The following is a 25,515-nucleotide window of genomic DNA, read 5'->3' on the forward strand; positions in this document are numbered from 1 at the left end:
GACAGGTCACTGGTGATGGTCAGAAGAGATATCCCGTGAGGGATTTGTAGATTAACTCTTTGTTGTCCTGTTTTGGTCTTTTCTTTAGCTCTCTCCATAGGAGAACAATGAAGACAGGGGGGAGAGCTTCAAACTGCTTTTTCATGATAAAAATGCATTTTTCGGATAATAAACCCAATTACAAAGTTTCTTAAAATCGCCTGGACTATTGATTTCTGCAAAAAAAAAAATACGACAGTGACTCTTTAAGTCAGCTAGGAAGTGAAATCTGGAAAGTAAATGGAAAATGTATTATTCCAAATGCTGACAATTGTGTCATGTGTCACTGATGTACATGCCTAGCCTCAAACGTATGGTGCCACAGACATTTTTAGCGTCTCTGGCAGAAAATATTTATTTTGGTTGAAAATATTGGCAATAATGTAAGCCATCCAAATGGTAAAACAAATGACAGAGGCTAAAGCTGAGCTAGAATGCCTTCAGAATGCCTGGTCTAAAGGCCCTGTTATACGGCTAGCTGATAAACGAGCATTTTCTTTGTCGGCTAATGACTGACCTATTTACAGGTGTCAATTATTATGCCTGATAACAGGCCTAAGTAAAAGGGCCTTTGGGTATGTTCACATGTTGAAGTTTCATTGCTTTAATGCAAGATAGGAAGTAGCATAGAGCATAAGACAGAAGGTACTCTTATGTAGAGATCAGGACAGAGATGCTGCAGGCATAATACATTAAAGGGGTTATATAGGATTATAAAAACAAATGGCAGCTTTCTTCCAAAAAAAACAAAAACAAAACAGTGCCACACCAGTCCTCGGATTGCAACTACAAATTAATCTCCATTTATTTCAGTAGAACTGAGCTGCAATACCACATGCAAACAAGAGTGGCGCTGTTTCTGGAGAAAGGCAGCTATGTTTTTTTCTCATTTTGGATAGGGCTGGGTTCACACTGCGTTTATGCAATCCGTTAAACATATAAAAACTGATGCAAAAAATGAATGCAATGCATGCAATCCGTTTAGATCTTTTTTTTCCATTGACTTCCATAATTTAAAAAAACAAAAAAAACAATCAAAAACGGAAAATGAATTTTTTTTTCTTTTTAGCGTACACAAAAATGTGGTTGACCATGTTTGTGTGTACATTAAAAGTAAACATTCAAAAACATATGTTAAACAGACTGCAAAAAAGCAGTGTCAACCCAGCCTAACTGCTTTGAAGAGGTGTCAAGCAGGCTAGTTACTAAACTGTATCTACAATAAAAACATTACTTTAAACTTTAATCAAACTTCCAGATATGATGTATTTACCTACAATTTTTTTTTAACCAGTAGCAGATTCTGCTTGACTACTACCTTTGTCCTCAATGAATCTAACGCTTCCCTTTATTTTAAGAAAACAGTAGACAATGTTCTTCTATTTCTTCTTGATCACAATAAAAATTTGTTTGGAAAAAAGAAAAAGAAAACAATAGACAGCAGCAAGTAATTGATGATATCCCAGGGAGATATATACACATGGGTTTATATACAGTAGAGCATTAACAAGACAGTATACTGGCAGCAGTAAATTAGAAGACTTCTTCCCTTTCTGAGTAAAGCAGGAAAATATTGCACTAACCATCACATCTACTGGTTCCCACCCCATAGACAAGTTCAGATGGCTGACCACCAGACCCTCTGTGTGTCCCAGATAAAGATGCTCTGCCCTTCTGAGCTAGATGGCGAGTTCTCACTGGAAATCTGCTCTACAACTCTTATTATTCCTGGGATGGAAATCCGCCTCGCTCTTACATAACTTGAGCAGAATAAAATCCTCAGTTTAGAAATTATTAAAGGCCCAATTCAAGGAGCCAAGAGTCACAAAGACATGGGATTAAAATGTCTATATGCCAGCCTGTTTGGCAGGTATGATGGCATGATTGAACATGAAGACTTTGCTTGTGATAGGTTCCTGTTGCTCCCTTTACATCCATTATTAGACTCCTTAGTAAACAATAAATACACTAGTACGCTGTTTAGCAGGCTCCATGCTCCATCTCCGGCACTGCAGCCAAGCATTCAAGAAAACGGATTATCCTCCTGACAGCTCCACTAGTTCCAGGACGGATATTGTAGAAGACATCCCAGATCTAGCTGGTCTGAAGATGTGGGTAAAATATGCCATGAAGAACTCCCTCAATCACCACATTGGCTGCAAGGTCTGGGGGGATAAAACCACATTGTCAGTATAGATTAATGCTTAAAAGGCTTGTGCAGTGACAAATAAAGCATAAGTACATAACATAACAAACAAGTATACTTACCTGTCCTACTCAGTCATCGGTTTTCAGGCTGTCTGGCGTGTGCTGCTGTCCTCCTCTTCAAAACTTCTGCTGATGTGTTTTGCAGACAGGAAATCAGCACAAGTTTTGAAAAAGAAGACGGCAGCAGACACTGATTGGCTCCTGGAAACCGACAACAGAGAGGAAGGGTAAAAAAAACAAACATGTTTGTTATGTTCCCCTACAGCTTGCTTACCTATAGATTTTTTATTTTTTTTTATCAGAGAACCCTAATATTTCTGCAGGCAAAAGGGTAAGATGAAATTGAGCTATCGCTGTTAAAGAGGTTATTTATTTATTTATTTCCATATCAACTAGTATCAGGAAGTTATAAAGATTTGTAAATTACTTCTATTTAAAAATATCAAATCTTCCAGTACTTATCAGCTGATGTGTGTCCTGCAGGAAGTGATGTATTCACTTCAGTCTGACAGTGCTCTCTGCTGCCACCTCTTTCTATAGAAGAAACTGTCCAGAGTAGTAGCAAATCCTCATAGAAACCTCTTCTGCTTTAAACAGTTCCCGTCACAGACAGAGGTGGCAGCAGAGAGCACTGTGTGAGATTAAAAGGAGACCCTTAACTTTCTCCAGGGCATACAGCAGCTGATAAGTAGTGGAAGGCTTGATATTTTTAAATAGTAGCAATTTACAAATCTATATATAACTTTCTGCCACTTGTTGATTTAAAAACATTTTTTTCACTGGAGTACCCCTATCTCAAAGTGAAGACACATCACTAGGCTTTACCATCAATACATATTAAAACTTTTGATAGCTTGGGGTCTAGGTGTCCAGAACCTGACCAGTTGCTAGATATCAGCAGGAGAAGCATGCAGTAGTGTGCTTTACTCTCCAGCTGACAGTGATCTCAGTCCAGTTGAATTAGATGGGCTCCATTATAAGTATACCGTGGAGACTGTGGACAGTCAAGGTGCGTTCACACGTACAGAATCTGCAGCAGATTTGATGGCCCAGATTTAATTTCCTTTGAATCTGCAACTTCAAATCTGCGCCATCAAACCTGCTGCAGATCCTGTACGTGTGAACGCACCCTCAGGGAGAAAAGCTTACTTCAGCATACACTTGGTGGTAACCAGAGATCAGTAGGCACACTAAGACCTCAAGCAATCAAAACTTTTTGCATTCTAATCTCATCTAATGGTGACTTTACACCGAAAGATTTATCTGATGGATTTTTGAAGCCAAAGCCTGGAACAAACTATAACCAGGGAACAAGTCATAAAGGAAAGATTGAGATTCCTCCTCTTTCCAAATCCATTCCTCGGTTTGGCTTCAAAAATCTGTCAGAGAAATCTCTCTGTGTAAAGGCACCCTAAGATGACCGCTAGACAATAAGATGTCAACAATGGGAAGAAAACAGGGTGTGTCTCAGGAGAAGGAGGAAAAGTGTGCTTATTAAATGTATTTGCAAAAATATTTAAAGGGAACCAATCAGCCCGTTTGGGCTGATATGGTTCCCTGGATCAGTGTATAAAGCACCTGGAGCGGCCGCGGCACGTACCGTCCGCAGCAGGTGCTTTATAACGGAGAAAATTACTTTTATTCGCCAGCTCGTGACTAGAAGTAGAAGTAGCGGGGAAGTAGTCATGGTGGGCGGCTTCCCCGCTCGTATCTAGTCACTGCGCTCTGCCTGTCAGCGCGTTCGGCGGGATGATTGACAGGCAGAGAGGCCAGTAACGGACCACTCTGCCTGTCAATCATCTCCTCTGAGCGCGCTGACAGGCAGAGCGCAGTGACTAGATACGAGCGGGGAGCCGCCCACCATGACTACTTCCCCGCTCGTATGTAGTCACGAGCCGGGGAATAAAAGTAATTTTCTCCGTTATAAAGCACCTGCTGCGCCCGCGGCCGGTACGTGCCGCGGCCGCTCCAGGTGCTTTATACAATTTATACAATTATACAATGGGCTGATTGGTTCCCTTTAATTTACCGAGTTCTACAAGTATAGCTATGTTAGTTGATATATTTCATTATATTACTAGAGTATATCATCATTATTAATTATAAAATCTACCGTAAAGGAAAATTCTGCTAAAGGATGAGTTTTACCAGAGCCATCCGTGTAAGATCAGGAAAAGGTGCTGGTATTAGGCAAGAAAGTATTGTGTAATACACAACACACCGATCAGCCATAACATTGAGAACTGTAGGTTCTTCTCACTTGCCCATTCTTCCTGACCCAACACATCATCTTTAAGAACCGACTGTTGACTTGCTGCTCAATATATCCCTCCACCTTACAGGTGCTATTGAGAACAGGTATGTTTTTCCTAAGTACATCTCACCCATACTATTAGTACAACAGACAACATATTCATGCATATCACTGAATATATCTTTGCAAAAAAAAAAAGAGAAGGTGTAGGCCTAATGTCAAAATATAGTAACATATGTAGCCATTCCTCTTTATTATGAAATGTGACAAAGGTGGTGTAGTTTTAGTAATAATTTGTGGCGCGGGGGGTGATCAGTAAACAGCAGTTAGCACATGACAGGTTTGATTACCGTTGGCTTTAGGCAAGACATATGGATCCCTGAGGAATAGCAGCACAGGCTGGTGGGACAGTTTGCTGGAAAGGTCAAAAACACAAGGATCAGCATCACAAATGGTAAGTAGAAACAACAACAACAAACTGGTTTCAATGCGATGATGAGTGTGGATTGCAGTGCAATGGTATTTGTCTCACATGAATAGTTCAAAGCAAAAACCTGTCGGGATCCTGATGTGAGTGTGATCTATTATTATTCTATTATTCATGTGTATTTATACTTATAAAATAAAAAAATACATGTAATAGACCTATCCACAAATTCTACCATTCTAAATGTTATCTATGGGTCCAACTAGACTGCTGTATATTGCTTGACTCATCTGGATGTATCCCCTATCCAGCGTATGTAGTCTCATCTGAGAGAAGTCTTGAGGCCCTATTACACAAAGCGATTATTGGCCGATAATCGTTTTGTGTAATCGAAGACAACGATCAGCCGACATGCACGATGCATCATTGCCTTTCAACATGTAAAAACTGCAACAACCAGCATAGCAGCCATATGCTGACATTGCTCCGTGGAATAGGAGCGGCAGCAGACTGCGGCTATCTTCTATGGGCTGGTGGATGATCTAGCAATCTCCTGGGCAGCTCCCCCCATTCCCCCCCCGCTCTTACCTGCTCGCTGCCAGCGAGTATAATAGCACCAGCAGCGAGCGGGGAACAAGGAACAAGCGAGTGCCGACCTGACGGGCTTGTGTACGGTGAGCAGGTTTCTGAATGGACTGGTAGTAAAAAGCCCTGTGGGGGTAGATTTACATCAAGAAGACAATATTTGCTTCAGTGTTCTCCTATAAAGGCAGTATTTGCATCTATGTTTGTTTTGCTCTTGTTAGGATGCCGCTAGAATATGCTACCCTGTCCTGATTCTGGTAAACCCTCTAAATCTCAGAATGAAGGGAGCACAGCGCTAGATGAATACTGCAGATCCTTCAAAATTGTGCACAGCGGAGCCCTCAGCCAATGGCTCTAAGGGATACTGCAGCACAGTCATATTAATCCTAATTCATAGTAGATCCTACTAAACTATATGCTGGCATGTATAAACATGGCCTACTTATGTGAATGGTACTCTATAAATGTATGACTAGCACACAAACATTTAGTAGTCTCTCACAAGAGCATGCTGTTCAGAGAAATAGAAGCATCCTACCTAGGTTCTTCTGAGTCAATGTCCTCAATGGAGCTGAAAGACAGATAAATTATTGTATAAAGACAACAAAACAACATGCCAATGACAAGTTAAATGACTGGTGATCTAGGGGGGACAGAAAGATCAAACAAGCTGGATTTCAAATGCTCGACCCTTTGTATGACAGTGGCTTAAAAAAAAATAAAATAAAGAAAAATGCATAGTGCCTGAGCGATGTCAAATAAATAAATAAAAATGCAAGTGCCTGAGCGATGTATATGAAATGAATAAACAAATGTATATGAAATGAGTAAACAAGAATACTCTACCCGCAGCTCTCAGCTTTTGGCAAAGATGGCAGATGGCGAACATTCAGAAAATCCAGAAAATTTTTTGGCAGTTCTTCATTTTCATATATAATAGTCTAGAAAAAAGAAAAATGATACTTTTTACTAAACTATAAGGCTACAACCACACATCTTTTGTGACCGTTAAAAGGACCTTTTGGTGGCTCTCATTTTGCGCCCAAATAACGTCCGTCCAAAAAAAAAGTCCACCAAACTGCTAAAAAAAAAAACAAAAAAAAACATTGTATGGTCGTACCCTCAAGTGGTATATTTAAAGGAGTTTTCCAAGAGTTAGTGGAATTATTTTTATTAAAGTATTGTATTGCCCCCCAAAAGTTATACAAATCACCAATTTACACTTAGAATAAATACAAAGATCAGCCGATGACCACGATCATCGGCTGATCGTTGATATAGGTTTGAACCTATAATTGTCGGGGGCCGCTATTACATGTAGCGATGCGCGGATGGCGACTGACAATTTACATTACCTATCCATGCTGCAGGGCTCCTCTTGCGGTCTTCTCACCGGGTCCCACGTGCTCCAGCTTCAGAGTGGCCTGTCTGAGCTGACAGGCCGCTCAGCCAACCACTGGCCGCGGCGGTCTGAAGCTGAAGCGGAGCATGGGACTCGGGGAGAAGACTGCAAGAGGGGCCCTGCAGCCTGGATAGGTAATGTATAAAGTAAGCAGAGGGCTGCAAGGACATTGGTAACATTGTCCATGCAGCCCTTTATAAACGATAATCGGGCTGTGGAATAGGCCCAGTAAACAAGCTCCGATCTAGCAGATCAGTGCTCGTTTACAGTTATTATCGCTCCCCATCGGCCCGTGTAATAACACCCTAAGAATCCCTCTGCCATAATCCTCTCCAGCAGCCACAGGCCGCACAGCTCTGGGAGTCGGGTCGTGACATCACTATATTATCCAGGAAGTGAAGCCTTGATGCAGTAGTAAGTGCAGGGAAAAAAGCACTTTATGTGCATTTCCCGTAATAAGCGTATATTGCTGATTTGTATATCTTTTGGAGGGCAATACAACACTTTAAGAAAAATTTTCGCCGGACTTCTCCTTTAAGTCAAGACACAGAGATGCAGCACTCAATGGCTGCCCGACTTCACCAGCAACTATTGGCAGCCACTTGTGTGGGTACACTTTTGAACATGGGTGGTCTATGGTTAGGTAAAACTTTCAGTGTTTGATCAATGGATGTTTAAACTCTGGTACTTTTACTGATCAACAGAATGCACAATACCTCATTTGTCTGTGTGGAATAGCGATAAGCTGCAGTACCAGGCACAACCAGACACAGTATAAATGAATGGGTCAGCACTGTATTATGGACAAGGTGCTTTGCTACACCCCCTTCAATCTACTGATGGTGAAGTTGGAACTCCACCAATCCCCAAACAAAAAGTGATGGCCTATACTTAGGTCAAAATGAATGCACACTTTAACATAAAGACCAAAAATGATATAAAGGAGAACTAAATCTAAAAAAATTAAGTGAATGTTAAGGTCAGGAATAACTTATTTCTACTAAAGAGAAAGAAAAAGGAAAACAAAATGTTGTGCTTCAATAGTTGTGGCTATTTCATTACTCAGCCTTGAAGGAATCCAATCCATCATTGCTGTGAGAAAGAGGAAATCTCCTGTGGTTTCAGAGACTTACTCTGGTTTTATTAATGCAAGATTTAGGAAATGTTAACAATGTGAGTTGTTTGTTTAGTTTGACAGATCAGCTTACGATGCACTGGCCCCATCTATAGTATATCTGAGAATGACAAAGGACAGGCCACCAATCTCATTGTCATGGCTTGTGCGGCTAAGCTCTGATATTTCTCTAAATTAACATGAAGGCATTTGCTGCGATAGCGCTTGACATTATGAATGTGGCCTTTCTATACAGCCAAGACAGATAAAAACACAATTCTAACAATAAAAACATAGAATGGTTTTCAAGACAAGTGATTAAAGCATCTTATAACATGTGACATCATAACTTTATGATACATTCATAACATCTTGATGGTACAGAGTGTACTGCTACGCTCAAAGTATTTCACATAGTGCAAGCATCAAACTAGGCCCTACAAACTCTCTGCAGCGACTACAGTGCAACTCTTAAAATCACATGTACATTATAACTCAAGTCTTCAAATAGGCTTAAAGGGAGTAAGCCAACTCTAGATCACACTCAGAGCTCAAGTGTAAATGAGGCTATACTGAGCTGCAGGATGCACACCTCCCCCCTTCCCCACTCCTCCCTGTCTTCACTAATTGATGTGTAAAGCTCAGCACAGCCTCTTTGACACTTAAGCTCTGAGTGTTATCTAGAGGTGACAGATTTCCTTTTAAGTGCCGCATATAATACAGACAGATCCAGTATAATATTACCTCAAATGGCACAACATAGTGCTGTTAGATGAACAGCATGTAAGCCCCCCCCCCAGCTCTGCTATCAGTTACTGTTTGGTGGGTGGGGGTCAAGGAAGCACTAACTTAAATTATTAACATGGGTTGATAATTATTATGGTTATATATTACATTGCTGGAAAATCTCAATAGTATGGTCAGCTTTACTGTTCACTGCACATTGTGCAATGCAGTTAGAAGAGTGAGAAAAGCTCCCCAAATGGATACTGCAATGTGGGCCTTTGGTTTACATTGAAAAAGGTTATTTTATTAGAGATTGCTGCCCATTTATGACTGGAAATTACCTGTATGGAAATTAACATATACTATTTAGTATGTAGGATGTACAGTATGCATGAGAGACCCTGGGGGAAATAAATCAGGAGAGAGGGTTTCTATGTATAAGTTAATGTGAATCCACATTACAATGAGGGGATATTAAATGAGGCATCCAGAGCATAGGGACCTATAAATGGTAATAACATATGTAAAGTGGTCAGAATATTGTGTCACACATCATTACGAAGTCACAACTCATCGTGGAAGTGGGTAATCGAAAAGCAGGACACAAAGTGGACCACTAAGCATCAGAAAAACATTGCCCGATCAGAACCAGATATCTGTTGTACCTTGCTTCTCGAAGGGTCAGGGTTTGATGTAAGCATCATGAATTGCTCAGCCCTTTTTGCTAACAGTTCTGGCTAGTTGAGGTGATGTAATGGTATAGAGAATGTTTCCCGGAACACCCTGGGGTCTCTGATATAGTCATGTATAATAGTGTAATATGCACTTGGAACTGTGAACCATTCTTTCATTCACTTCTCTTCAACATTTTCTTTTAGCTACATCAGATAAACAGAAAACAAAATCATAATTTTGTATTCCAAGCATCATTTTTTCAAAGGAGATATCTATTCTACTCAATTCCACCGTGTCCACTGCTTTTTTTTTTTTTAACCTGCCTTATCATTCTCATAAAACTGTCCTCCCAATAGACACAATTGATTGGCTGCATATGTTTCAGCTTTGACAAGCCAGGCATTTAATTGTCAGTTATCTCTTATTCTTCTTCAGTGGCTGAAATACAGTCACAAAGTAACAGAGGGACTTGTTCTGCTTTAACCTTAGCTAGCTGCCATCACGCAGTGGAAAACAGTGTTAAAATATCACAGGATCACTCTGTACTGCAGAAGAAGACGTGTAAAGAGCGTAATGATTTCCCCTGAGTTTGCTTTTTAGAAAATTGTCAACGGAGCCAGCAGAAACTGTGACAAGTCTTCAGAGGGAATGCTGGGAAATCGAACAATGGCATTCTAGTTAGGGGCCAAGCCTACTCATCAGCCAATTATATCTGCAACGGAGCATCTTGCTGAAAACTTCAACAAGACCACTTCGCTAACCTTTTGAGATTTCCGAGCAAGGTTCTTACAGAGCGCAGAGTAACATCTGATCAAGACGCAACATTTCCTTCCACTTAATCTTTTTAAAGTCATTCCTGAAGTACAATCTTATAAGTGGGAAATGAGTTACCATAAAGGGCAAAGACTCTGGTCTATACTCCATCTGTGGTACTGTGATATATACTATTAATTTTAGACACAAATGAAGATATGTCTTCTTTGGAGGCTACAAAAACCCTATTTAGGATATTTGGTCATTCATGATAATGAACCTTGAGGGCACCTAAAATAAAGATAAGAGATTGAGAGATAATACATTACTAGATGTATGTATCATATGTTAGACATGGAGGGAATTTATCAACACAAAAGCAGGTAATTGCCTAAACATATGGGACAATTTTGCACACAAAAACCATTGATAAATTCCCCATGTGTTTCCTTAGGCTCTGCGTTTTCCTTCTACAGTCTAATAGAGATACTGAAGGATTGTCTCTCACTAAAATTGGTCTTTTTGTGAGTTAAGACTAGACATGCATCGGCTGAACCTACTGGTTCTGGCAGGACAAACAGACTATCTATTGTATATGGAGTAAAGATGTGCAGAACTCAAGCATGCTTGGCATGCAGCATTTTATTACTGGTGCCTGAAGGTGGATGCAGCCCTATGGAGTCCTGGACTCTCCCAGCACGGTTTCCGGGCATATAACTAAATGCTATGAGGGTTACTTATATGTCCCGAAAGAGTACTTCTTAAAACGTACTCATCTAGTCATGTGGGCAGTCTAGTGTTTCTAACTAGTACTAGAAATCTTGCTAGTAATCCCAGGACGCTTCAGGGCTCAGGGATGCCCCCCCCCCCAACTTTAAAGTTGCAGATTCAAAGTAAATGTTCAGCTTCAAATCTGCGCCATCAAATGTGCTGTAGATCCTGTTAATGTGAATAATGTGAATGCACCCTTAAGCAGAATAGCATTTTTTATTGGGGAGCATCTTTTTATCACATTCTTTGCAGGGTGTGTTCTATAGGTTTTCAATTGAAATACTTTTTTGCTTTATTGCTTTAGTAATTGTACAAAAGGAATATGGAGCCGGTCAATACAAAGCCAATGCCAATACACAATAGTTAAATTCTCACTGTTTTTGATGGGTGAGAAGTTAATGGGAGATTCCTGATTAGTCTCTGGTGTCAAATTATAGGGGAATATTGGGTTTGTTTAATTTCAACATGTCCAATCTTTTATTCCCACAGAAGAGTCTGGCAATGGCTTATTCCTCCGTCCACACTGAAACACTAGTTTAAACATGCATGTGGGTGGTGGAGTTTGGAGAAGTAGCTGCCAAATAACCTTTGGCTGACAGCTGCCCAAAAGGGAACCTGTTATCATTCTTCTGTTCATGCTGCTTGAACCACAAGTGAGCGAGGCCATCCTCATTGGCTTCTGGCTTGTCTCTACGCCTTGACTGATGAAACTCCTTATACCCAAACAGGGATTGATCTATCAATCAAGGATGGTGGTATGGGGAGAAGTACTGCAGACCAACCTGATAAAAGGCAGCATGAATGTGATGATAGGTTCTCTATAAGTGTTTGGCCGGCTTAAAGAGTCACTTTTTTTTTTTTTTTTGCAGAAATCAATAGTCTAGGCGATTTTAAGAAACTTTGTAATTGGGTTTATTAGCCAAATCTGCCATTATCTGCATTTAAAAAGCCTTTTTTCCTGGTCCCCCCTCCATCCTCTTTTCCATCCACTGCAAAAAAATCAGGAAAGTGTGACTTCTTGCATCAGACGTACCCAGTCTGTTCTAGGGAGAGGGGAGGGGGAGGAGGAAGGAGGGAGTTAGCCAACAGCAGAAAGCAGATAACAGAGGATTACAGGCACGGAGCTGGGTGACAGCTGTAATCAGAGCTCAGAGAGGTCAGTGGTAACTGTCAGAGGAGATAGAGGGTGAGGTATTTGTAGATAAACTCTTTGTTGTCCTGTTTTGGTCTTTTATTTAGCTCTCTCCATAGGAGAACAATGAAGACAGGGGTTTCAAACTGCTTTTTCATGATAAAAATGCATTTTTTGGCTAATAAACCCAATTACAAAGTTTCTTAAAATCGCCTGGACTATTGATTTCTGCAAAAACTAATTTCACGACAGTAACACTTTAAAGGTCCCCATTTCAGTTTAGAACCCCCCAAAAAGTAAAATGTGTTACTAAATATACCTAGCGACAGAGCAGCCTCTTATCTACAGTTCAAACGCTCTTTTTTTCTCTGCAGCAGGAAACAAGCCAAGGTCAGAAGTAGATCCACCTGAAAGTGGGATGTTCATTCTTTATATTTCCTTTCCAGCTGGATCTATATCCGTCTTTGGCTTAAGGCCCTATCACATGAAACGATTATTGACCGTATCCATCCGATATTTGTCTTGTGTAATAGAAAGCAACGATTAGCCTTCATGAACTATGTCGGCTGATTGTTGCAGTGGTTTGTCTTGCTCCTCTCAGTCACCCCGTTTAACAGGGGCTTTAGTCTTACTAGCAATGTATGTCTCAATTATCCAACTGGGTGTTACCAGTTGGTGGTGTCCCCTACACAGTCTGGCACTGTCAGCTCTGATTGAATAGTGTGAGACAGTTAAGGGACAAGTACCCAGTTGCACATTGAGCTAAAATAGTTTAAAAAATATATAAAAACACACTTAAAGGCTCCACTCATTGCCAACATTGTTTCATTGTCCTCAGCCGGGCCTAATGGCCTCATGTGCTCGGCTAGTTCTGCATCCTCTATGTATGACTGCTCACAGGATGCCAACACTAAAGTATGTCACAGCATCACAGCAGGCCCAGCAGGAGAACACTGGAGTGATGGTGTTATAATTATTAAAGGGGTTGTCTAGTGAAAATTAATTTTCCTTTAAATTAACTGGTGTCAGAAACTTAGATTTCAATTTACTTCTATTTAAAAAACATGTCCCATACTTATAAGCTACTATATATCCTGCAGGAAGTGTTGTTTTATTTACATTCAGAAACAGTGCTCTCTGACACCTCTGGCCAGTTCCTGACCCGATCAGAGAACACTGTTTCTGAATGTAAATAAAATAACACTTCCTGCAGGACATACAGCAGCTTATAAGTATGGGAAGACTTGAGATTTTTAAATAGAAGTAAATTACAAATCTATATAACTTTCTGACACCAGTTGATTTGAAAGAAAACATTTTTTGTAGGACAACCTCTTTAAGGAATAAGGTTTGTGTATTATAGGCAGGTTCCAGCTACTAGATGATTTTAAGAAAATCCCAGAAAACTCCTTCAAGGCCACTTCTAGGAATTTTGTTAGTTTGGCAACAGCTAAAGAAACTGCCAATTAAAAAAAAAACTGCATACAGAAACCACCCCTGAGAAAGCTGATGTGACACCAGCAATATGCGTAGGGTACAGCAGCGCGCTGATTTGCACGTATTTTATATGCAAGCTGATTATATTACAGTGAAACCTTGGAATACAAGTAACTTGGTCTGAGAGCTTGGTCTAGATTTGGCATTTATAATGCTATTCTATGTGAGCATGTAATAATTAAAGCATTGTTACTTTTGTATATTCATAAAAATAAACCACTCATAGCACAGGTTTTTTTTCTTGTTCACATTTTTCTTGGAATTGTGATATAAAAGCTATATCCTTAGTCTTTTAACCTTATGTCCTGTTTTTGAGGAATTGTTGCTAGGCACTCTTAACTCAATTGTCTTAAGGTGCGTTTACACAAAACGATAATTGGCCCGATCGTACGATTAACGATGTCGAAGTAACGATTTTTTTTCCCATAAAGATCAGCGTTTAGATGGTACATTATATCGTACAGAAAATCGTTTTGCGATCGCTTAAGCCTATGTCACACATTGGTTAAATCGGCGAACGACTGTTTACACGGAACGATCTGCTAATTTTTTGTGAACGACGATTTGAGAACATGTTAAAAGATCAAAATGAACAATTTCTCGTTTGTCGTTTGATCGTTCGCTGCGTTTACATGTACGATTATCGTTCGAATTCAATCGTTATTGCGCAAATTCGCACGATAATAGTTACGTGTAAACGCACCATTATAGAGAGATGTAGCTTCTCATGGTGTTATAAGTAAGAGCAGGAAAGTCTGCCAGGACAATCCCTTTAAGAAGAAAAGGAAATTATTTTTCACAACAAACAGAATATGACCAGGTAATTCCAATAGCGAGAACACTTAAATCAGTATCTACACTATTGTTCCCTTTATAGGTTAAGCAGCTAAGAAAGATAATCCTAGCTTACAAGGAATAATGCCTCAGCTAGGTATAAGATGGAAGCTAACAATAGTATGCATATGCATTCTTGAATGACTCAAAGACGTTGGATAATGCAGCATTTGCTTCCATAAACCTCATGAAATATGCAGAGAAAGTTCAGGCTGTAGTGTAGCCTAACAATGGCCACCCCAGGATATTTACATCTGTTTCTGCCCTTTACAATTGTAGCAATTTGTCACCATTATAACATTCTCTCTGTATGTTAAATGGATAGCTCTCCAAAATGCACTTTTCACTCTAAATGAGCATGGCACACTGTCCTCAGTATGATGGATCTCTTTCTTTAGAGTCCCCCTGAATGCTGTTAACAGGGCTAGTCTCTGATAAAGGCTAACTGGTATGAATTGCTGCTTCTTTCAGCATCCGTCTTTCAAACACCACCGGGATCATTTAAACATCCCAACAACAGGGCCAAGCAGCTGTTCACTGCACACTGAGGCTTAAACAGAGTGTGGTATATATGCTTTGTAATGCTGCACAAGATACATAAATATATGTTCCCACACACACAAAAAAAAAAAAAAAAAAAATTATTTTTATATATATATATATATATATATATATATATATATATATATATATATATATATACACATACACACACACTTTTTTTGTGTGTGTGTATATATATATATATATATATATATATATATATATATATATATATATATATATAATATACACACACACACACACACACATCCATCCACGTATTAAAAAGTCTGGTTTATTGTACTGGATCCAGTTATAAACAGTATATAAAATGTACCTCTATAATTCTACAGCTCTGTGCCAGAATGTCTAGATCATCAGGATTAAGATGAATTATACTCAGCAAACATACAATTCTAAATCTACAGAGAAGAAAAAGTCACCAGACATCAGTAATATCAATAAAGCTGATGATTGTAACACTTTAGCGCTGACTTTCAGAACCCATTACTATACGTGAACGGTGTTAGGTTTAATGATCACATATATGGCAACCAAATACATTGCTCTAAGCACAAAAAAGTTAGTAAATCTACAAAACCCCATTCTATGGACATAAAAACTAAGAATGTAAAATAAGTGATTATATCATCTCCTGCAGTAGAAATGATTTTAGGATTTATCAGGTCTGGCAGCAGGTATCAAATGAGTATCTATTACTTTTCATATTTTGCTAATGGTTTGTGACATTGGATCAAGTTATATACAGAAAAAGGACAAATCTACCATCCAGGGCTAATTTCTAACTCGCCACATTACTATGTCACTCTGCTTGTTATTAGCTTCTGTTACTCCGACATGTGACTGCTTTTCTCTGAGGACAACAAGGGTCACAGAGCAGCAAAGCCGCCGATCAGAGCTACTAGCGCCTCAAGAGTTCTGCACATGTGCTGGGGAGGTTTTTCTCATCATTTCTTTGTAAAATCAGATACGGTGTCTTAATCATTTTTATATGGGAGCCTAAAAGTAGTAAGATGGGATAAAATATGAATTATTCTCATCTGATATAAAAAAAAAAATCGGGAGATCAAATGCTAAAAAAAAAAAAAAAAAGAATAATATAATAACATTCACATTTTTGAATTTCCAGGGTTTTCCCCCCCAATTTTTCAGTGTAAAATTACTTTTTGGAGCATAAGAACCTTGCACTTTATTTTACAACTGTAAAAAAAAATGTCCGTGGATTAAATAATTTTCAGTCTGCCCCTAATTACACGGGGAAGTAGGCAACATCTATTTAAAAAAAAAAAAGAAGAAATATACCACCACCCCCATAACACTAGATATTGGGCCGGGGGTCACAGAGTCAAGTAAGAGCTTTTACAGAATCCTAAATCTCAGGCATAGCTTCATAATCGTTATGTGTATTGGCTACCAGGGCTGAGAGATTTCTCCATTATATCATGTACTAAATGGGTTTTGCCACTTTGTCATTATTGCATTCCAGGGGCCAGAACTCTAATTTTTCAATCTTGGTGGACAAGCCACATTTTTAATATGATTATTTTGCAGTAGTAATGTGATAATCCAATATAATTTCTATAGTTTATTTTACTACTTTCGCACAATAGAACTCCTTAAAAAAAACTTTTTTTATCACCATGATTTTCTTCTTCAGTTTTACAGCACTACTAAAAAAAAAATGTAAGTTCATTAGTCTTAAATAAGATTGTTTGACCCCTTATATAATACACAGCCTGTTGCCTTAAATCTGCCAGGCTTCCTGAAAAGCGGAAGACCTAGGACTTTAACCCCTTGACATGGTATGTACATTTACGCCACCGGAGCCTGGGCTTTGGCGCAAACGGGCGTAAATGATGGGGTACCGGACTATGGAGCGGGCTCAGGAGCTGAGCTCGTTCCATAGCCGGTGAGGACCTTACCCTCAATGGCTGGCTGCTGCGATCGCACGGCCATTTACCATTAACCCTTTAAACGCCACGATCAAGCTGCGTTTAAGTGTAAGTGACCAGAACATCTCCGGTCACTTACCGATCGTGACCCCTGTGGCGTGTCTGTGGGGGTCCAGATCACATGGCCTGACTGCCGGAGGTCTCTTATCTTCCTCCATACAGTCAGGTCTTCAGTCTTCTGACAGTCTCTGCCACAAGCTGGCTCTATCAGAAGATCACAGATAACACTGATCCCTGCTATGCTATGGCATAGCAGTGATCAGTGTATGTAATCCAATGTATGGATGTAAAAGTCCCCTAAGGGGACTATAAAAGTGTAAAGCAAAAAAAACAATAAAAGTTTTAAAAAAATGTCCCGAAGCCCCTTCCCCAATAAAAGTGAAAATCACCCACCCTTCCCATTTTAAACATAAAACACATAAAAATAATAGAGTTTATTAACATAGAATATACCGTAGCATGCATAATCTATTAAAATAAAACAATATTTTTTCCGCATGGTAAAAAAAACGCAGTAAAAACGCGGTAAAAAACCCCGCTGAGATTGCTTTTTTTAAAAAAAAATAAAAATCACTGTCTAATCTAGAATTTTTTTTTTACTGCTAATAAAAATAGTAAACCTAGAAAACCTGCATATCGCTGTGTTCAGACCGACCTACAGAATAAAGAATAAATGTCAGTTTTACCGTAAAGCGCATTACGTAAACATGACCCCCCCCCCCAAAAAAAAATAAATAAATAAATAAATATTGGCAAAATCACAATTGGCAAAAATTTACCCCATAAAGATATTTTGGGGGTTCAGTCATTCATTTTATGGCAGATTAAAAGATGCCATTACAAAGTACACCTGTTTCTGAAAAAAAAAGACCTCACATGGCCCTGTGGGTGGAAAAATAAAAGTGTTATGGCTCTTAGAAGGTGAGGAGGAAAAACGGAAAGGCAAAAGTGACAATTAGCCCGGTCCTTAAGGTAATTTCAGGCATGGTCCTTAAGGGGTTAATAGCTCCCAAAGTTGTGATGGAAAGTGATAATGGTGTCCTTGGCATGCTACTGGCAGAGATGGTCATACTTGAATACTATGGTCACTATTCCTGTGATGCCAGCAGTTGGGGCAGGTTTTTTCTGTCAAGCACCCATTCCAACCAGCAGGTGACAAGCGTGCAGTGCTTAGACTAGGCCGCATAACAAGGTGGTGGCTGAGCTTAGGCTTCTTAGTGACCACTGTAAAAAGAAATATATGGGGTCACTACGTGGTTACATCAGTGTGTACACATTGCATATACCTAAACATCCATAATTAGCTGGATAGAGTTCAAAACTGATTTTCTAAAAGAAAAAAAAATATATCCTTTGTAACCGGATCAAAAGAAGTAAAAAAAATAAAAACCGCTGAAAATACCAAGGTGCAGAAACAAGCTCTTTGTCTCCTAATGTCTTCCTCACTGAGATTCAATACAGTCACAGCTCGGCTCCCCAAACTGAGGTCCTTCCAGACAGGATGAGCAGGCATATTGCATGCTGTTCTGGGAGAGGGGAACAGATCAATAGCAGCTGAATGCCATCTGCTTTGGCCAGCAAAACAGCACCAAAAGTGTAACCCATGCATCTTCCTTTATTGAAAGGTTATTTTTATGCAAGTAAACAATTCATCGTCTCCTTGCACGCTTGATGCTCATTTACCACTTCTGATCAATAAAATATGCAAAACAACAAAAAAAATTGAATCCTAAGAGTAGTTGTGATGCCAGGGTGAAAGGTAATCAATAGCAGGCTTGTTCAGTAGGGCAAATCGTGGGGTTACTGCATCTGAGAAACGACATGTCTCTGCTCTTCCATCTGGGGCTGTTTAAAGGGAACACTTCACTAAAGCAACAAACTTCTCGGAGTCCACTATAATCCAGGTATTCAGATCCTATCATAAGAACCCATAGATTTATATTCGGTTGTAAACATGGGGAATGGCGCTGCACTTACCTAGACTAGATGTTCTAGATGTGGCAGCTGCTCCCTTCTTTCTGGAATGTGTGCTGGGGACACAGTGATAAATGGCTTCAGCAAATAAAGATTCTCTTATTGAACTTACATTTACCTTGCCGCAATTATCTCCCTTATTAGGTTGCACTTACATTATTCTTAGTGATCTAAACGTCTTCCCTGCAGTTTTTCTCACATTTGGCCTCAACTTTCAACCAGGTAAAAGCCTCAGGTGAAGACATATGCAACAACACAAAAACCTATCGTAAAATATTAACCCCTAAAGCTACATTATCACCTGAAGGAAATGCTGGGGTTTTTACATTTCTACTACACTTTGACCCAGGTCTAAAATTTCTATTATTTTACTGCTGATCAATGGGATTCCCAGCAGCAGCAGATATTACCCAAAGCGGAGAATCCCTTTAAGTATTTATGATAATACAATTACTCCCAATTTTCCCAACTGATGGGAAAATACATGCTACACATATACTACATCATTCTTAGCCTGTACTTGCAGCAATGGTCATCAAGAACAGGAATTTTTACAATGTGAACTATTGCATTTCTATTAAACAGGACGTGTAATAACTTGTCTGACCTGGGGAAATAGAGAACTAATAATTCTGTGACCACACAGAAGGTACAATCACAAACATCATCACAAATTGTCAACCCAAATGAATGGAGTGACAGTGAATGTGTGCGGCCAGCAGTCTGTTCATTGTCATAGTGGCACTAGAGATGTGACTACAGGTTGCCATGACAGCAGGGAGTTTAACAAGTCTGTCATGGAAGCGAGCCTAATGGACTGCCACTCAGTATAATAGTGACAGGAAAATACCCTCTACTATATAAGTTCTGTAATGATTGCATGTGTACGTCCTCTTGTGGTACTACCATACAAAGTCATGGACAAAAGAAATTTACATAAAACCAAGGATAAAAAATAAACCCAAAAAACACCTTTAGAATTTTTACTTTTTGTCTCCCCCAAAGACACCCCCCCGCAAAAAATACAAAAGTAGAATAAAAAACTAATCAACAAAGTTGTAATATCCCAGATTGTGTGTAAAGTACATGAATACAAATTAATGACTAATACTGTGTCCCCCATCTTAAAAAGTGATGGCATATTACTAGAATACGCCATTACTGTACTGACAAAGCCACAGCACTAAAGGTTTCCACACACCTTAAAGGACCGACACAGGAACGTTTAGCATGGGAGGAAAGCATCTAGAAAGCTCTAATGCTACTTATCTCTCCCAGAACAAAAGGGTCAGTTTGGTGGTCTTTTTTCATGCCTGACCCCCATCTTTACTTACATTATCTGTTAGTGGACGGCTGGGAGAGCCCCAAACACCTTACACTGACAGATGAACTCTCTGCGAGTGGCATTTACAGCCGACTAAAGTATATGCTGTATGGAGACCTTAAAGGAGAAGTCCGGTGAAAATTCTTATTAAAGTATTGTATTGCCCCCCAAAAGTAATGCAAATCACCAATATACACTTATTACCGCAAATGCTTATAAAGTGCTTTTTTCCCTGCACATACTACTGCATCAAGGCTTCACTTCCTGGATAAAATGGTGATGTCATGTCCCGACTCCCAGAGTTGTGCGGGCTGTGGGGGCTGGAGAGGACGATGGTAGAGGGATGCTCAGTGTCCCTCCAGTGTCCCCCTGCCGTCATCCTCTCCAGCAGCCACAGCCCGCACAGCTCTGGGTGTCGGGTCGTGACATCACCATTTTATCCAGGAAGTGAAGCCTTGATGCAGTAGTAAGTGCAGGGAAAAAAGCACTTTATAAGCATTTCCCGCAATAAGTGTATATTGGTGATTTGTATAACTTTTGGGGGGCAAAACAATACTTTAATAATGACTTCGCCTTTAAGTCCTCGTCATTGTTCTTTAGTTGCTTTGGCAGCTTGAGGCCTAACAAAGACCCATGTGGTATTTTTTTCTTTTTTCGCATTATACAAAATGTTTTATTGCTTAAAAGTATTTAGTAAAAATAAACAAAAAAAAGCATATGACAACTTGTGAAATAAAGTCAAACTGTTATTTACTAACCTTATTACTAATTGAATTAATTAAAAAAAAAATGAATAAAAAGTTTATCGATGACTCAAAGGACACCAAATCAGCACCATTGAAAAATATAACTTTCATCGGAAAACAAGCCCTCATCTGGCTGCCTCACCAGAAAAATTAAAAAAAGCAACAATAAAGAAACATAAAAGAACTGTCAAGACCTAAAAGGCAAAACGGGCTGTGTGATAAAGGGTTCAGAAAGTTATTCTTATTAGGGTGAGAAAGGAAACAAGTAACAATGGCAGGCAGACCAAGTCATACCTTTCCACAGCTGATCAGCCCTGAATTATTCTATGATATAACAGGATGGTACATCTCCCAAGTAAAAAGTACCCCAATGTGAGGCCATAAGGGAAGGTCGTTGAGGCTTACAGATGCCTGTATTCTGTGAATGGACAGAGACTACTGCAGGGTCACCTTTCTTCTTCTACAGTACAATGTATGGGCATGCAATGTCCACAGCTTTATTCTGTTCTGTGGCTATTGTGAAGCTTTCACAGGTCCCTCTCTATCTGATATCCTGTATGTTCTCACAAGCAATTACAGCCATATGAAATATGAATCGCCATTGATTTTCCTCTTCAGGGGTCACCACGTTCCCTGTTTTACGCACCCAAGGCATTTATTTTGGCGACCAAACTTGACACATTTTCTCAAAATGAACTTTGTAATGTTACCATGGCTTTGTCAAAAGGATTCTTCATTTTTTACTTTCTGACATTTGCTCCTTGCACAGCTCTTTAGGGATTGAGAGGGCAAAATAAAAATCTGAAGTCGTTCAATTACTAAGAAGTCCATTCCCATTTACAAAGAGGAGAAGGAAGACGCTGCATGGGATGGAGTCTACAATATTCTACTCTAAAAGTGATTTCCCCTTGTTATTTTATCAAATAAATGAATGGTTCAAAGTGGTGAATACAGATCACATATCTATTTCATGTTCCTGAAGTCATTTGACCCAATAGTCTTCTCTGTGCATTTATGTGTTTGGGGCTGGAAGTACATATATCTTCAATGTATCTCTTTATTGCACTATACCATCTTCTACATTATGGTGTCTTCCAGTCAGACAGGCAGAGCATTTTATGTGACATATCATAGCTACATATCAATGCATGAAGTCACTTCTACATCTACTGACAAGCATTGTCCCTAGGGGAACTTTATAATGATGTTATCTACATGTCTTCCACATCCTATCAGGGCATATGAACATGTTGAAGTCACTGCTTCAAATGAACCAGAATATATATATATATTTACTTATTTTATTTTTCCATTATTGTAAAAAGAAAAAAGATTTTTTTTTTCCTGTGGGTCAAAACTGGCAGAAAAAAAAGAATGAGAGACTGTTCACATCTGCAGAAGAACCATGATACGTATCTGATCTGTCACAGAACAGATTGCCGTAGAAGAAGGTCCATGAATGCCCAGCACTAATAGTCTCTATATGAGTTCTTATGCATTATATTTGCAAAAATTCAGCTGTATGGAGCTTTGGCAAGGTGGATATATACATTATTTTATTGTGGGCTAAACCCACTGAAATTGGATAAGCCACCAATATTAGGCGGTGTTCACACATTGCAGTTTCATTGGGGTACTGTGTCATTTCAGTGAAAATACAGCAGTACCGTGACAGTACTGCAATGAAACTGCAACACGTGTGAACATAACCTTAGGCTGCTCTTACACATAGTGCTAGTCGCTGTGGCAAGCGCTGCATGATATTTCCAGGCTGGACTGGAACTTGTTGTTTTAAGCCCATAATTATCAGTAAATTACCAGTGTTATTTGACGCCACTAGCGATTCGCAGATAAATTATATGCAGCACTAGAACTGCCACTGCTAAAGCGGGAGGCTCCATTCCAGAAAATATCATTAACGCAGCACTAGGGCTATGTGTAAAGCCCCTATTACATCAGGCGATGCAGAGGAGCAAACGAGCACTGTTCTCTTACTCGCTCGCTGCCGGCGTTATTACACGCATCCTGGGGGGGGGGGGCCTTGGGTGCTGCCCGGGTGGTTGCTAGATCGTCCGGGCAGCCCATAGAAGATAGCAGCGGTCTGCTGCCGCTGCTCCCATTCTGCAGAGCCACGTCAGCAGATCATTGAAAGACGACTGACAACAATCAGACGACATGGTTCATGCCAACTGATCGTTGTCTCCTATTACACAAGACATTTATCGTCCATATACGGCTCATAATCGTTTTGTGTAATAGGGCCTTAACATCTGACAGATGTTGGGGAAGAGAAGAAACAGGTAGTCTTAAACCCCTATTACACGGGGGGACAAGACAGGTCGGCGCTCGCTTGCTCCTCATCCCCCGCTCGCTGCCGGCACTATTACAAACCCCTACAGAGAGAGGGTAAGAGCAGGGGGCCGCAGAGAGCTGCGGGGGGGGGGGGGGGGGGGGGGGGGGCTGCCCGGGTGATTGCTAGATTGTCCGGGCAGCCCATAGAAGATAGCGGAAGTCTGCTGCCAGCGCTCCTATTCCATGGAGCAATGACAGCAGATTGTTGCGATCCTCATCATTGATTTTTCAACGTGTTGAAAGACAACGATCATCCAACATTGTGCATGTCGGCTGATCGTTGTCTTCTATTACACTATGTGATTATCGGCTGTAACGGTTGGTATTGGCTGAATTTGATAATTGCTTTGTGTAATAGGGCTTTAACTGCTGGCACCCCCATCAATAACAAGGTGCAGAATATAGAGGTCAATTGTTTTTTGAGTGTATGGGGCGACAGTGGACAAGCTCAGCCGCTGTAGTGGAGCATGCCTACTGCTGCCCTATTCACTTGTGAATGGTGAGGCTTCTAGCAGTCAGATGTCAACCAATCAACTAGTTATTCCAATCCTAACTATAGCAAATAATGTTTAATCTTGGGATAACCTCATCTGGAATAGGGCACGGATGGGTGCATCAGTGCAAGCTGAGTAGTGTGTCTTTATTGTTATAACTCATAGATACCCCCAAAGCTGTTTGTGGGTTCTTATTAAGCAAACAGTTCTAACTAATTTAGCTCTGCTACCTATCAGATTTTACCAAATACATAATACATCTATCCTTATTGATCTGTACAAGCCATCAGCAGAAAGATATCTGTCTGTCACCACCTTAAGACAACTCCAGTTTTTTTTCATGTGACTTCCGTACATTAGCCAGAACAGATGTCTCCTAGTTGTAAAGCAAAGTATGGAACTAATTGCTTCCAATGAATCGGTTCCACTTTGATAGCTTATTTATCAGGTTGGGGAAGACAGAATTAATGGTGCTTGCTCGCAGCGAGTCCTATAATTGGAAACCAGGTTGTGTTTAAGCAATTAAGGGCAATTTGCAAAAACTATGTGCGCCTGGGTTTTCTTTTTTATTTTTTTATTCTTCACTATTGTCTGCTTGATTGGATTTCTCTAGATACAGACTATACAAATGGGGATACCATCTAAGAGTATTACTCTGAATAAAAAGCCCCACTTGCTAAATTACTTACCATGAGGAATGTGAACACTAGCAATTAATCCCACTGCCGCTATACATTTATTTCTCTGCAGTTATACAAAAGTAGAAATATTTCTTGGTGAGTAAGTCCATCTGCCCTGCATGGCTATTTGTTATAAGAAAAGCAACTGAGAAATATATATTTTTCTTGATTAAGCGGCTGCATTTCTCCAGGGATGGAAAGAAAACGAACAATTAATCTTTTCTTATTTGCTGGTAGAAGGACGTACATGCTGTGTACGCAGGATAGCCAATGTACCTGTGGCAGCCAGTCTGCTGCAATTAGGCTTGATCTGGAAATGAATGGACTGAAGTCAGAGGGCCTGGTCTGCTGAGACTTCTTTCCAGAGGCCAAGGTTATACGGTTCAAATCCCCTGCTGTGGAAATATAGCTAAAAATTACCCACCATGCTCTGGAATAATTAACAAAGCCGGGGATTAATATCAGCTAAGTAATTGGAAAGAATTAGCAAGAGAAATATACATTAATCTTTACTAGTTACATTAATGAAAACAAGCCGTGGTTTTGCTTAGTCTTGAGTTTTGCTCTAGAAAACTTTTCACCTGTAGGATAGTGCCGTCCTTCTATATAGTATGAGAAATCAGACAGAGGGTTCACTTATAAGCTTATTAGGCATATGCTGATGGAAGATGAGGGGGGGGATTTAGCATGAAAGGTATTTTCTAATTGAAAGCACCCTGGAGCAAGATGGACTAAATTTATTAAGCAGTGCAAACACATCGTCCATGGTCCATGGCATGTTGGGGAATACACACTGGGTTTTTAGCCTCATTTTTAAAAAGGTTTATATCTCACTGCTGAAAAGGAATATGTAAATAAAAATGCCCAGAATGCTGATCACTAGCTCTGTCCAATCAGATTTTGTCCGCTTTAACACAATACATCAGATCACAGAACCACCTGTGTTATGTCAAATATCTGCATTAGGTTCTGCTCACAACCTTTTTTTTTTTTTTATAATAAAATTTTTTTT

General features: G+C 39.8%; 1 protein-coding gene across 1 annotated transcript in view; it reads right to left on the reverse strand.

Annotated features, from left to right (window-relative positions):
- Positions 1-205: 205 nt before the first annotated feature.
- The window catches only part of SNX24 (sorting nexin 24), a 100,106-nt gene continuing 74,796 nt past the window's right edge, over positions 206-25,515 (reverse strand). Inside the window, exons 4-7 of the mRNA XM_069964563.1 lie at positions 6,360-6,454; positions 6,052-6,084; positions 4,852-4,916; positions 206-2,204 (exon numbers count right to left, since the gene is read on the reverse strand). Of these exons, the coding sequence (XP_069820664.1) occupies positions 2,134-2,204; positions 4,852-4,916; positions 6,052-6,084; positions 6,360-6,454 (264 nt within the window). The 3' untranslated portion in view covers positions 206-2,133. The remainder of the gene's footprint in view (positions 2,205-4,851; positions 4,917-6,051; positions 6,085-6,359; positions 6,455-25,515) is intronic.

The sequence above is a fragment of the Dendropsophus ebraccatus genome, chromosome 3, assembly GCF_027789765.1.
Source record: "Dendropsophus ebraccatus isolate aDenEbr1 chromosome 3, aDenEbr1.pat, whole genome shotgun sequence".
In the NCBI taxonomy this organism is placed as follows: domain Eukaryota; kingdom Metazoa; phylum Chordata; class Amphibia; order Anura; family Hylidae; genus Dendropsophus; species Dendropsophus ebraccatus.